Source organism: Procambarus clarkii, chromosome 58, assembly GCF_040958095.1.
Source record: "Procambarus clarkii isolate CNS0578487 chromosome 58, FALCON_Pclarkii_2.0, whole genome shotgun sequence".
In the NCBI taxonomy this organism is placed as follows: domain Eukaryota; kingdom Metazoa; phylum Arthropoda; class Malacostraca; order Decapoda; family Cambaridae; genus Procambarus; species Procambarus clarkii.
The window spans coordinates 24,520,758-24,534,104 of record NC_091207.1 but is presented as its reverse complement, the minus strand read 5'-3'; the positions used below and the strand labels follow the sequence as shown (position 1 = coordinate 24,534,104).

Below are 13,347 nucleotides of genomic sequence, written 5' to 3'. Positions count from 1 at the left end.
CCTTTAAAGTGACACTGTATCTACTTTTCTAAACATGTTGGTAGTAGACTAAAGAGTCTTCGATCAAGATTTTATGAAAACTCTAATGATAAAAAATTAGCTTGGCAAATATTGTATCACATAAAACAAGGGAGCAGTCCTACAAATCATTATTAATCACGACGTCAGTTTAACTGCTTCTTCGTAGTTACAACATTGAAACAACGTTTGTAATAGCGTTACAGTAACGTTTCCAAACGTTGTAGTTATGTTTGCTAGGCTATTAATGGTAAGACCGTGTAAATAAAAAAAATGTGTATTATGATGAATGTTATATGAAATAATTATATAATTGCTTGCTGTATCTTGGGCACCCACTCCCCAACTCCGAAGAGCTCGATGAGGCTTGTAAAGAATGCATTTTCTCTAAAGATGTAGTAAAAATACAATGTAGTAAAAATAAATCAAATAAATAATATTATAAATAATTATATACATATATATATATATATATATATATATATATATATATATATATATATATATATATATATATATATATATATACATATATATATAATTGTTGTTTACTATTATATTACAAATAATTAAATAATTATATACATTAATTATATAATTACATTAAATAATATGTTAGAGATATTCTGAAATTAACTAAATGATAGCAGAGAGATACTACAAGGTTTTAAAGAAGTTATATTGCCGGGGCATGACAGCTAGGGTGAAGATATGGATGCCGAGGTAGAGATATGAATGCCAAGTTGGTGATGTGGGTGCTTGAATGAGGATAAAACTGATAAGGAGGAGAGGGGGGGGGGGTGTGAAGGCTAAGATTGAGGGATATGGATCCTATGACAGGGGGATAAGAACCTAGGGGTCGGAATATGGATGCTAGAATGAGGATTTGGATTGCTAGAGTGAGAACATTGAGGATATGGCTGTTATAGGAACGCTAGGGTGAAGAATATGAATGTTTAAGTTAGGGTATAAATTCTACGATGAGGAAATGGATGCTAGAGTGGATATATGGAAACTAGGGTGAGAACCCTCACTCAAAAATCAATTAATCAAAAAATAATCACTAGGGTGCGATTATTAATGCTGGGATATAGTTGGGATATAGCTTCAATAGTGAGAGGTATGGATGCTAGGTTGTTGGATATTGACGCTAGGATGAAAATACAGCTGATTGAGATGGTAAACAAATGTTTGGGTGGGATTATGAATGCTAGAGTGATGGATATGGTTGCCAGGGTGGGGTTATGGATGCTAGAGTGATGGATATGGTTGCCAGGGTGGGGTTATGGATGCTAGAGTGATGGATATGGTTGCCAGGGTGGGATTATGGATGCTAGAGTGATGGATATGGTTGCCAGGGTGGGGTTATGGATGCTAGAGTGATGGATATGGTTGCCAGGGTGGGATTATGGATGCTAGAGTGATGGATATGGTTGCCAGGGTGGGGTTATGGATGCTAGAGTGATGGATATGGTTGCCAGGGTGGGATTATGGATGCTAGAGTGATGGATATGGTTGCCAGGGTGGGATTATGGATGCTAGAGTGATGGATATGGTTGCCAGGGTGACAATATGAACGCTAAGGGGAGGGGTATAGATGAACGAGTAGATATACGGATTCTAGGGTGATGTTAAAGCTTAGGGAAATGAATAGTAAGATGTAATAAAGAAGGATGAGGAGGTAAGGAGATGCAGTAGAGTAATAATGTTTCAGAAACGTTGCCGTTAGGTTATGTTTGCTGGACAATTGATGGCAAGATTGTTATAATTTAAACAAAAAATGTATATGAAGCGGAATGTTATATTATATATTTATATAAATATATTTATAATTATATAATTACATGAAATAATTATATAATTCTATGAAATAATTACATATATATATATGAAATAATTATATAAATGCATTAATTTTTTTTATAATGTATTAAATAATTATATAATATAATTGTATAATATGAAAAAAATTTACATTTATATTAAATAATAAGATAGAGGTGTTTTGGAATAAACTAAATAATAGTGGAGAGAAGCTACATGATTTCAGGGAAATTATTGTTCTGAAGATATGAATATTAGGATGGAGATAGGGATGATAGGATAAGGATGCAGATGCTAAGATGTGGATGTGGAGGCTAGGATGGGGGATATGGATGGTAGAGAGGAGAATATGGATGCTAGGGTGAAAGTATGGATATTAAGGGATGGATATAAATGTTAGATGGAAGACATCCATGCTATGGTGGCGATATATTGATGCAAGGATGAAGATATGGCGGCTAGAGTAGGTCACTATGAGATCAGGAAATATGTTGATCCAAGCAGTCACTATGAAATCAGGGAACATGGTGACCTAAGTGGTCACTATAAGGTCAGGAATAATGTTGACCATTTCACATAACCTTATCAGTTCCTTCCAACCACGTGCCCAACATACGAGCTGATATATATATATTTGTTTCATCTAATCTGGTTAATTGTTATGTCATAGTTCAAGTCAACAGGAGGCTCGCTATTGGCCACTTTGTGGCAGTGACGTTATTAACATGGAAAAAACACGCATTTTGAAAAAAGATGATAACAAATCGTGAATATTCAATTATCTCTTATGGTCGATAACTCAAGCGTTGCTGGATAGGCACGAACCAATATATATATATATATATAATAGTTATCATATAGTGATAACTGATAACGTCCTGCACGAGCGTTAATAACGAAGGGGGAAAGTTCATATTTGCACTGACGTTATTACACAAGTGTACTTACCTATCAGTATGTTGACCAGACCACACACTAGAAGTTGAAGGGACGACGACGTTTCGGTCCGTCCTGGACCTTTCTCAAGTCGATTGTACGACAGTCACAATCGACTTGAGAATGGTCTAGGACGGACCGAAACGTCGTCGTCCCTTCAACTTCTAGTGTGTGGTCTGGTCAACATACTTCAGCCACGTTATTGTGACTCATCGCCTGCTTACCTATCAGTACTTACCTGACAGTGTCAATGGGACGTGAGCTCTAGCTCTGCATGTATCCGCCTACAAGCCTTTTTTTGTATCTGTTGCATTATCATTTAACTATTCTCACGTTCGAATTCCTTGTCGAATCTGGCCTTAAATCTGTCGATGGAGGTGGCTTCCACAACTTCTGTTCTCAGTGCACTCCACATGGTAACATTCGTAAAGAGTATAAGTAATTCTTTACTTTCCCAGGACTCATTTGCATTTCAAAGATTCCACTTATGTCCTCTCATCCTACTTTCAATATAAAGAGGCTCTCCTTGTCCACCTTGTCAATTCCCCCTCAGTATTTTGAATGTTGCAATCATGTTCCCCTTCTGTTTCTTTTCCTCTCGTATGACCTCTTCACACACTTCTGTGACTACACGCAAATAACCTCCATAATCATGTGACCTCTATACTCACGTAACCTCAGCTCTTTAGTGACCTCAGCACCCAAGTGAACTTGGCATTCCTGTGACAAGTTCTCCTCCTGAGAAGAGGTCTTCCCCACAGTACTGTAGCTTCGACACTCCTGTTATCACAACACTCCTGTGACTTGAACACACTACTGAGACCTTCGCACTCTTTAGAAATATGAACATCATGGCTGTGTGAATATCTCTCATTATCGCTGTAGGGGCTTCGTTACCACCTTCGTAAGGATACCATTGGCACTCCTGAAGGAACATTCTGATTCTTGTCGGAACATCCTAAAACATTTTTTAAAATACTGATATTTTTTTTAGGACATATTCCATATATCTCCAGAGACATCTTCTATCCAGGGACATCTTCTGAACATCTTCATAGACATCCTCTTTTCATCACTAGGGACATCCTCTATTCATCTACACGGACATCCTCTGTAGATCTTTAAGAACATCTTCTATATATCTTTAAGGCCACCTTCCTTAGGCCTTAGGAGTACTGCTACATGAGTCGTAAATACTCATGTAGCAGTACTCCCTCGCCCTCCATTGCCATACAAATACATGTTCACTTCCTGTGGACGAAAAGTCTGATATCAAATCTAAAAAGATATCACCTCTCGCGATATCACCAGCAGGAATATTCCCAGGGGCCCCTCGCTGGTATTTATGTTGGCATACCTCTGAAGGAATATCTAATATTTTTTTTAAGGGTATTCTCACTGCCTCCTGTAAGTTGATTCTTTCTCACAACTCCTGTTAGTACATTCAGACCACTCCTAATATTATTAAGACCTATCAGCCTCTGAAGGATTATTAAGGCCTATCAACCTCCAAAAAGTTAGTAAGACCAATCAATCTTTGGAGGGTTATTAGTACCTATCAACCTCTGGAGGGTTATTAAGGCCTATCAACCTCAGGAAGGTTACGAAGGCCTTTAGCCGTATGGAGTGTTATAAAGGCCAATCAGCCTTTGGAGGTTATTAAAGCCAATCAGCCTATGAAAGATTTTTAAGGCCTATCAACCTCTGGAGGGTCTTTAAAGCCTATCAACTTCTGGAGGGTTAGGAAGGTCCATCAATCCCTGCAGGTTTCTTAAGGCCAATCAACCTCTGGAAGATAATTGAGACCTATCAACTTCTGGAGGGTATTAAGGCCTATAAATCTCTTAAGGATTCTTCAGCATATAAGCCCCCTGAAGGGTTATGGACGCTTTCCAGCCTCAGGAAAGGTTATTAAGAACTATCTACGTCTGGAGGGTTATTAAGCCAATCAACATATGGAGAGACACAAGAAGGAAAATCAACATTTAAAGGGTTATTAAGGCCTATAAACCTTCCCAAGATTATTAAAAATATAAAGTTCTGAAGCATTATTAAGACCACCGCTAGAACTTACTGACCAACTAGCAAGTTGATTTTAAAAGCCCATTATTAAAAAATACTTCTAGGGCAAATATACACAGAAAAGCAGAATTTATATACATATATATATATATATATATATATATATATATATATATATATATATATATATATATATATATATATATATATATATATATATATATATATATATATTGCTCCTTAATGGGCCTAGGATGATGATGCCAGCACCAATAGGCGAGAGAATCACGACTCACTGCTATGCTTCCCACAACGAACCATTTGGACACTTAATAAAGTAATGCTGCAAACTATCAAATTGAAATCTTTTGCTTTCGTTCACTAAACGATGCGAAGGAATTCTGAAAAGGGAACCACAGCGCGTACGATACTTTCTCACGTTCCCTACAGCGCTGCCAGCCGTGTTCAAGAGCCTCACTAGTATGGTCATACTTACGATCCTATAAGATCATACAGACTCTAGTATGATCATACTTATGATCCTATAAGATCATACAGACTCTAGTATGATCATACTTATGATCCTATAAGATCATACAGACTCTAGTATGACCATACTTATGATCCTATAAGATCATACAGACTCTAGTATGATCATACATATGATCCAATAAGATCATACAGACTCTAGTATGATCATACATATGATCCAATAAGATCATACATATGATCCAATAAGATCATACAAACTCTAGTATGATCATACATATGATCCTATAAGATCATACAGACTCTAGTATGGTCATACTTATGATCCTATAAGATCATACAGACTCTAGTATGGTCATACATATGATCCAATAAGATCATACAGACTCTAGTATGGTCATACATATGATCCAATAAGATCATACAAACTCTAGTATGATCATACATATGTTCCAATAAGATCATACAAACTCTAGTATGATCATACATATGATCCTATAAGATCATACAGACTCTAGTATGGTCATACTTATGATCCTATAAGATCATGCAGACTCTAGTATGATCATCCTTATGATCCTATAAGATCATACAGACTCTAGTATGATCATCCTTATGATCCTATAAGATCATACAGACTCTAGTATGGTCATACTTATGATGCTATAAGATCATACAGACTCTAGTATGATCATGCTTATGCTCCTGTGGGATCATACAGTCACATGTACGATCATTCCCATACTCCTGTGGAAATGTTGCTCAAACACCAGCCTATTAAACGACTCCTGTGTGCACATACTCCTATCTAATCCGGAAACTTTACTGATACTCCTTCAGGACTATTCTCTTCATTCCTGTAAGAAATCTCTCGACACTCCTGTAGAAATATCCTTTCCCATTCTGTAGGAATGTACAGGGGTTTGACTAAGGTGATTGGGGGTCGTGGAAGGGGAGGCGGGAGGGGGAACTGAGGGAGGGGAAGGACTAAGGGGATGGGGGTGTGGGGCGGAGAAAGGGGGGGGGGGGTATGGGGGAGTATGGGGGGGGGGTAGGCAAGAAGACAGGGGGGTATACACAACGGAGGGGGGGGGAAATAATGGGGAATGGAGTGTCAAGTGGGAAAGGGGAGAGATGGGAGAGACAGTATGTCCCGGGCACAGCCGGGTAACACCCCCTAATATTATATTTTAGGAAAGGGAAAAGGGGCTGAAGGCGGGGGTTGGGTGGGGGGGAAAGGCAGGAAAGAGGTTGGGGGTGGCCTTAATTTGGGTAGGTTAGGTGGTTAGGTGAGGTTAAGTGGTTAGATTCAGTTGGCAATTCGAACAGTGGACATGAACGAAGCCTTGATCGAGAAAATTACACATGTCTTCGCTTACAATTCGTGTGTAATGTAATTTTCATTCGTAGACAGGGAAGGGCGGGAAGAGTGCATGATGATTGGATTAATGAGGATTTGTTGATGAAAGATTGTGTTGATGACGAGTTAAGTCATTGATACAGTCTCCGTGGTGTAGTGGAAAGGCACTCGTCTGGCGTTCCGAGAGCGCTTTGTCATGGGTTCGTATCCTGGCCGGGGAGGATTTACTGGGCGCAAATCCTTAACTGTAGCCTCTGTTTAACGCAACAGTAAAATGAGTACTTGGTTGTAACAACGATTCTTCGCGGCAGGGGATCGTATTCCAGGGACCTGCCCGAAACGCTACGCGTACTAGTGGCTCTACAAGAATGTAACAACTCTTGTATATATCTCTCAAAAAAAAAAACTAAAAAAAAATTTGTGTTGATGAAGGTCATTCATGTTATTTGATTTGAAGCCCCACCCACTGATGACGTCACAGGTCAGGTAGCCAGAACATTTTTTTTGTATAACAACAGATCTATCTTACCTTAATGATTATCACTTCATTAACAAATGGCTGAATAATTAAATGGTTGAAAAAGCTTTTTTTGGGTAGATTCGTGTTGCAACAGAAGTTGCAGAGTTGATGTGCTGAACACCAGAAATGATATTGTTAAGTGAGCGGAGCATTTAGCTGATTCCATCCTGTGATTGGCCGTTGTGGTGAATGTCAACAAAGAATTTCTACCAATGAGAAGTAAGCGCGGGAATGCTTCCTTCAGCACAACAACCCGTCTTATGGGCTGCTGTTGGCCTTGATAGTGCGATATTCTGCCAACAGATGGCATCAGCTGTATCTTATGGACTGCTACTAACCCAACCTGCTAATAGTGCATATATCTGTGGATAGATGGCCTCAGCTGTATTGCCATTGCCTCCGAAGAGAGAGAGAGAGAGAGAGAGAGAGAGAGAGAGAGAGAGAGAGAGAGAGAGAGATTTTGTAAAGCATATTTATTATATATGTGTTGTACCTAATAGGCCAAGTTGCCTAACAAGCCAAATTTAATTTTCCTAGAAATAATATATTAAAACAAATAATTCTGATGGATTGACGAAGCGTTCCATAACACTAAAAATGATTTTATTTATTCTTTCAATTTGAGTTTAAACTATCAAGAAAATTTGATCAAACTTAATCTAGCCTACCTAACCTAAGTCAGTAATTAATGTTCCTAATATAATATAATAATAATTTTAAATGGAATAAAATAATGTGTGAAAAAATATTTGAAATTAACGAAAATCTCTGCTTGTTAGGCAAAGCGGGCGCCTCACACATTAAGCCAAGTAGTGTATATCTGGCTGTTAGTTTTGGCGCTTGTTAACTAACAATCCTTATAGACAATCGCTGCTGAAGTAGTTATGGGCACGCTGTATGCGGGGGGGGGGGGGGGAAGGGGGGGAGGGGGTCCGGGGCAACGATTGTTCGAACTCTGGTTAGAGTATACTTAGAGTAGAGTATATATATATATATATATATATATATATATGTCGTACCTAATAGCCAGAACGCACTTCTCAGCCTACTATTCAAGGCCCGATTTGCCTAATAAGCCAAGTTTTCATGAATTAATGTTTTTTCGTCTACCTAACCTACCTAACCTAACCTAACCTAGCTTTTTTTGGCAACCTAACCTAACCTTACCTATAAATATAGGTTAGGTTAGGTTAGGTAGGGTTGGTTAGGTTCGGTCATATATCTACGTTAATTTTAACTCCAATAAAAAAAAATTGACCTCATACATAGAGAAAAGGGTTGCTTTATCATTTCATAAGAAAAAAATTATAGTAAATATATTAATTCAGGAAAACTTGGCTTATTAGGCAAATCGGGCCTTGAATAGTAGGCTGAGAAGTGAGTTCTGGCTACTAGGTACGACATATATATATATATATATATATATATATATATATATATATATATATATATATATATATATATATATTTATATATAATATATATATACAATCTTTTTTTTCAAAACACCTTTTTTTCAAGGCACCTGACACTGCAGGTCAAACAATAAGCTTGAGTGTCAATCACTGGATATCTTCACGCACCATAGACTATCAAGAGCGTTATCTTGATCAAGATAGCAGAAATACAGCGATACAGCAGACAATTGGGAATTACACATAGCGCAAACCTTTCGCAATGAAACATTCTCATTCACTTATTAATTACCAACTGCACTTCGTTTTTATCATATCGTCATCAAGATTAAGAGAGAACTGCTAGTTTTCGGCATACTAACCGCTCCAGCTGACCGATGAAGATGTTGGACGAGATATTACCTCTTAATTTACTCTTAGAGGTTAACCTAAGTTAACCTTAGAGTTAACTTAGGTTAACCTAAGTTAACTCTTCTTATCACACCATCATGGAATATAAATATATATATATATATATATATATATATATATATATATATATATATATATATATATATATATATATATATATATATATATATATATATATATATAGTGAAATATACAATGCTGTGTTCGTGTTTTCATATTCACTTCCCTTCTGCCTCTGAGCATGTTAAGGTGCAACTTATCGAAACGCAACAGGCCTGCATTCGTCTGGAGCGAATTATCTTTATATTAGATTCTTCACTTCATAACGAACCTTAAAATATAATTTCCAAAGTTACTTTTACGCTTCTAATATACTTGACACGTTCCGCTAATGTGATAAATAGCATCATCATTGGCATCAGAAAAGTGAATGGACAGGTAAATAGACAAAATTATATTTAAGGTGGATTTGATGGGAAGGGACACGGCTACCTTCTTATCTTGAGGTTATCTTGAGATGATTTCGGGGCTTTTTAGTGTCCCCGCGGCCCGGTCCTCGACCAGGCCTCCACCCCCAGTAAGCAACCCGTGACAGCTGACTAACACCCAGGCACCTATTTTACTGCTAGGTAACAGGGGCATAGGGTGAAAGAAACTCTGCCCATTGTTTCTCGCCGGCGCCTGGGATCGAACCCAGGACCACAGGATCACATGTCCAGCGTGCTGTCCGCTCGGCCGGGTGCCGATATACCATGCTGAGGATAATTTTAGCAACGGAGTCTCGTTGCTTGGCTGGTCTTGTTAATGGTAGGACGCATCTAGATTTAGCTAGTTGGTGATAATTGAATGAGAGTGTTTCATGTGAAGTGCTTCTGCTACATAATTTCCTGTTGTTGTTGTTTGGTCAGGATCTATCTGCTAATGGTCTGTTTGTGTTGTGAGTCAAATATGCTGCAAGCTTGACATACCACAGCCCGTCCTCCAAACAAAGACCCAAAAGTGATTCCATGCACCCGCCAAACCCCAGCTGTTTATGAATGAAAAAGCGGTTTACACACGACTCACAACTGCTGACGTTCGAACACTTCCGGAACAAGTGTTTCACTGACGAATTTTGTTCGAACCACAACGCTATAAATGCTTCACCCACGTACTACAAATACAAATAATCACCAACAGAACCTAAACACCTAACCTAACCTATGGTTATATATACGCAATATGCTAATATATTATAATGTTAATTTAGATTTGAGAAAATTCCAGTTTTGAATGAAGAGCATGTAAAAGTTTATGAATGCGTCTGTGGGGTCGACCGCTGGATGGAATGGACTTGAGTCGAGGACGGGTTGCATACCAATATGAATACTTAGGCCGCTATTCGAAGCATATAACAAGGAGAAACCTATCCTTAGTTCTGGTTATTTAATATCTTTATAAGTATATGGCATTGCTTTTTTCCCAACCCCTCCAGGTGTTCTTTTTCTAATTATTTCATAGATACCATTGTGGAGAAGGTACTAGTTGATGTGGGCCTTAAATCTGATGTCTAGTGCAAGTATATTGACTACATTTTCTTGCAGGTTCCTCACTGGGAATCCTTCTTACTGCTGGCGATGAGTCACAATAACGTGGCTAAAGTATGTTGACCAGACCACACACTAGAAGGTGAAGGGACGACGACGTTTCGGTCCGTCCTGGACCATTCTCAACTCGATTGTCGTCACAATCGACTTGAGAATGGTCGAGTGTGACTTGAGAATGACTTGAGTGTGTGGTCTGGTCAACAAAATCCTTCTTACTGTTTAAGAAATATTTACAATTAAACTCCGTGTTTGCCTTTACTCATAAGACAAAGTTAAAAAAACAGTCTTTATTTCGTGCAATAGTGTACTCTAAGTTACCTTCCGTCTACTCCACGTTTTTTTTTTTGAGATATATACAAGAGTTGTTACATTCTTGTACAGGCACTAGTACGTGTAGCGTTTCAGGCAGGTCCCTGGAATACGATCCCCCGCCGCGAAGAATCGTTGTTACAACCAAGTACACATTTTACTGTTGCGTTAAACAGAGGCTACAGTTAAGGATTTACGCCCAGTAAATCCACCCCGGCCAGGATACGAACCCATGACAAAGCGCTCGCGGAACGCCAGGCGAGTGTCTTACCACTACACCACGGAGACTGGTGGATGTAACATAGATTTAATAGGTATGGGTTTAACATAGGTGCGCCTATTAATGTTATTTACATGAGTATAATACCAGTACAAGAAAGGTGTTAATGCCTATACCTACCTTACACTTTCACACACATGCAGATGGAAGGAGGCCGAAGAGAACCGTAGAAGAGTAAGGCAGTTATGCTAATGGCTATTTAGAAGCTGTTATTAAACGGAAGATGAACCACCATAAGACACTGCTGACGAGGTCAACATTGCCAAACATGTATCGCTTGTTAAACTCCATTATTGACTAACGTTTTCAACAGCTCGTGAGATATAGGAAAGAGATCTGATAGACATAATTGACAGAAACGTGACCCCTCCTAACTCTAAGCATAAAAAAAATCTTACAGTTATTACCTTCAAGATCAAGAAGATCCTAAATGTCTCACGACGACTATACCAGATTTGTAGTGGAAATGTCTTCTCATAGACATAATAACATAGGATAAAAACCTTCACTTATGTATTTGTGAATTTTATGTAAAGATTTGCACCAAGTGTTTCGCACTCTCCTGAGTGCTTTGTCAAGGTCTGAGTGTGTGGTTAGGCCGAGACTTACATCTCAACGGCTAAGGCATTAGTCGTTGAGATATAAGCCTCGTCTTAATCACACACTCAGACCTTGACACAGCATCCACGAGAGTGGGAAAGACTTGGTGTAAATCTTTACATAAATTTCACAAACACATACGATTGGGTTTTTTATCCAACTATACCAGATACCAAGTGGAGCGCCTTGAGACAAATCTTGTCTATTCTTTTGCACTTGGAAACTATCAGCCTTTCTTTCTTGCCTACTTTCAATATGTGTGAATGAAGATAACATCTCTTTTAAAGCACCAGGAAATGTACCCTAAAAAGATATCCAAACCATCACCACAGACATTCTGATCAACAATAATAAAAAAAATATCGATAATTGCAGTAATATAAGAGATTAAAAATGGCAGAAACACTTCATATAAAATATAAAGTGCTTCTGCTATTTTTAATCCTAGAATTTTGTTCACATAGCAGTAGAGACCCACAAGCCCCTGGATCAGGTAAGATGACACATATTGCTTTTGTTTACATCTTAATGCTTCATCAAGTGTCTCGAATATCAATTAAATAATGTACACTTGACGAAGGAACAATGGAACAGCGTGAACAAGTTCACTCATTCATATATAAATAAGTTTGGAGAATCTGCATATCATGGAGGTTGTGGAAACTAATGTCATTCAGATTTAACCTTGAATGCAATATCATAATATATATATGGTACACATCATAGTATTTAGTATCTTTCATAGATATATAGACTTTTCAGCTTGTCCTGATGGTCGTTTAGATCTGATTAACTGGTTTGAGAACCCTTTCTATTCGACCATAAGTTAAGCCTTATGCTGTTATCATTTAAATACGAATGCTAATCTACAATAATATGCTGGTTATATCATTTAAATATTTGGTTAAATGAGCTAACTAAATAGAGTTTAATTCCTGCTTAGTCCGGAATGTTATTAAGTTTCATCTACTGCCACAGGTCGGGAGAACTTCAGTGACGACTTCACTTCCCCTCTGGAGCCGGAGCTCTCGTCTACGCCTTATTCCAGTGCCTATATGACTGAGTACCCCTCCCAGCAGCCGGCGCTGGGACGCTCTCCCAGGGGCAGTGTCTCCCCTCCCCGGCACCAGTACAACACCTCCCCTCTCAGGACCCCCTTGGGGTACACCTCCCCTCTCAGGACCCCGAGGGGGTCCACCTCACCATCCACACTCCCGCAGGAGGTAAGGTCTCGCAGGAACAGTGATTCACCACCACGGCACAATAGCTACCCCTCCGAGAGACGGTCTCCGAGGGGAGGCAGGGAGTCCCCTCTGAGGGCTGGTGAGGGATACCCTCTCAACAATCAGGACACCGGTTCACCTGACTATCAGTACAGCGACAAGAAAACCAGGCGACCAAGAGTAAGTTTTCATTCCCCAAGGATTAGAAGAACATTATTTCCAATTTCTGAATTAATAAATAAACTAACAAATATAAAATTAAATTGATGATACACAGAGAGTAATCACACTAACGTGATTGCATCAATGAGATAATCCTGGCTTCAGTAGAAGCCTCAGGAAACCCTTGTGGTT

General features: G+C 38.7%; 1 protein-coding gene across 1 annotated transcript in view; it reads left to right on the top strand.

The window, feature by feature from the left end:
- Positions 1-13,347, top strand: part of LOC123768007 (histone-lysine N-methyltransferase 2D) — a 263,037-nt gene that overhangs the window by 233,743 nt on the left and 15,947 nt on the right. Inside the window, exons 23-24 of the mRNA XM_069306790.1 lie at positions 12,235-12,263; positions 12,749-13,173. Coding sequence (XP_069162891.1) covers positions 12,235-12,263; positions 12,749-13,173 — 454 coding nt within the window. The remainder of the gene's footprint in view (positions 1-12,234; positions 12,264-12,748; positions 13,174-13,347) is intronic.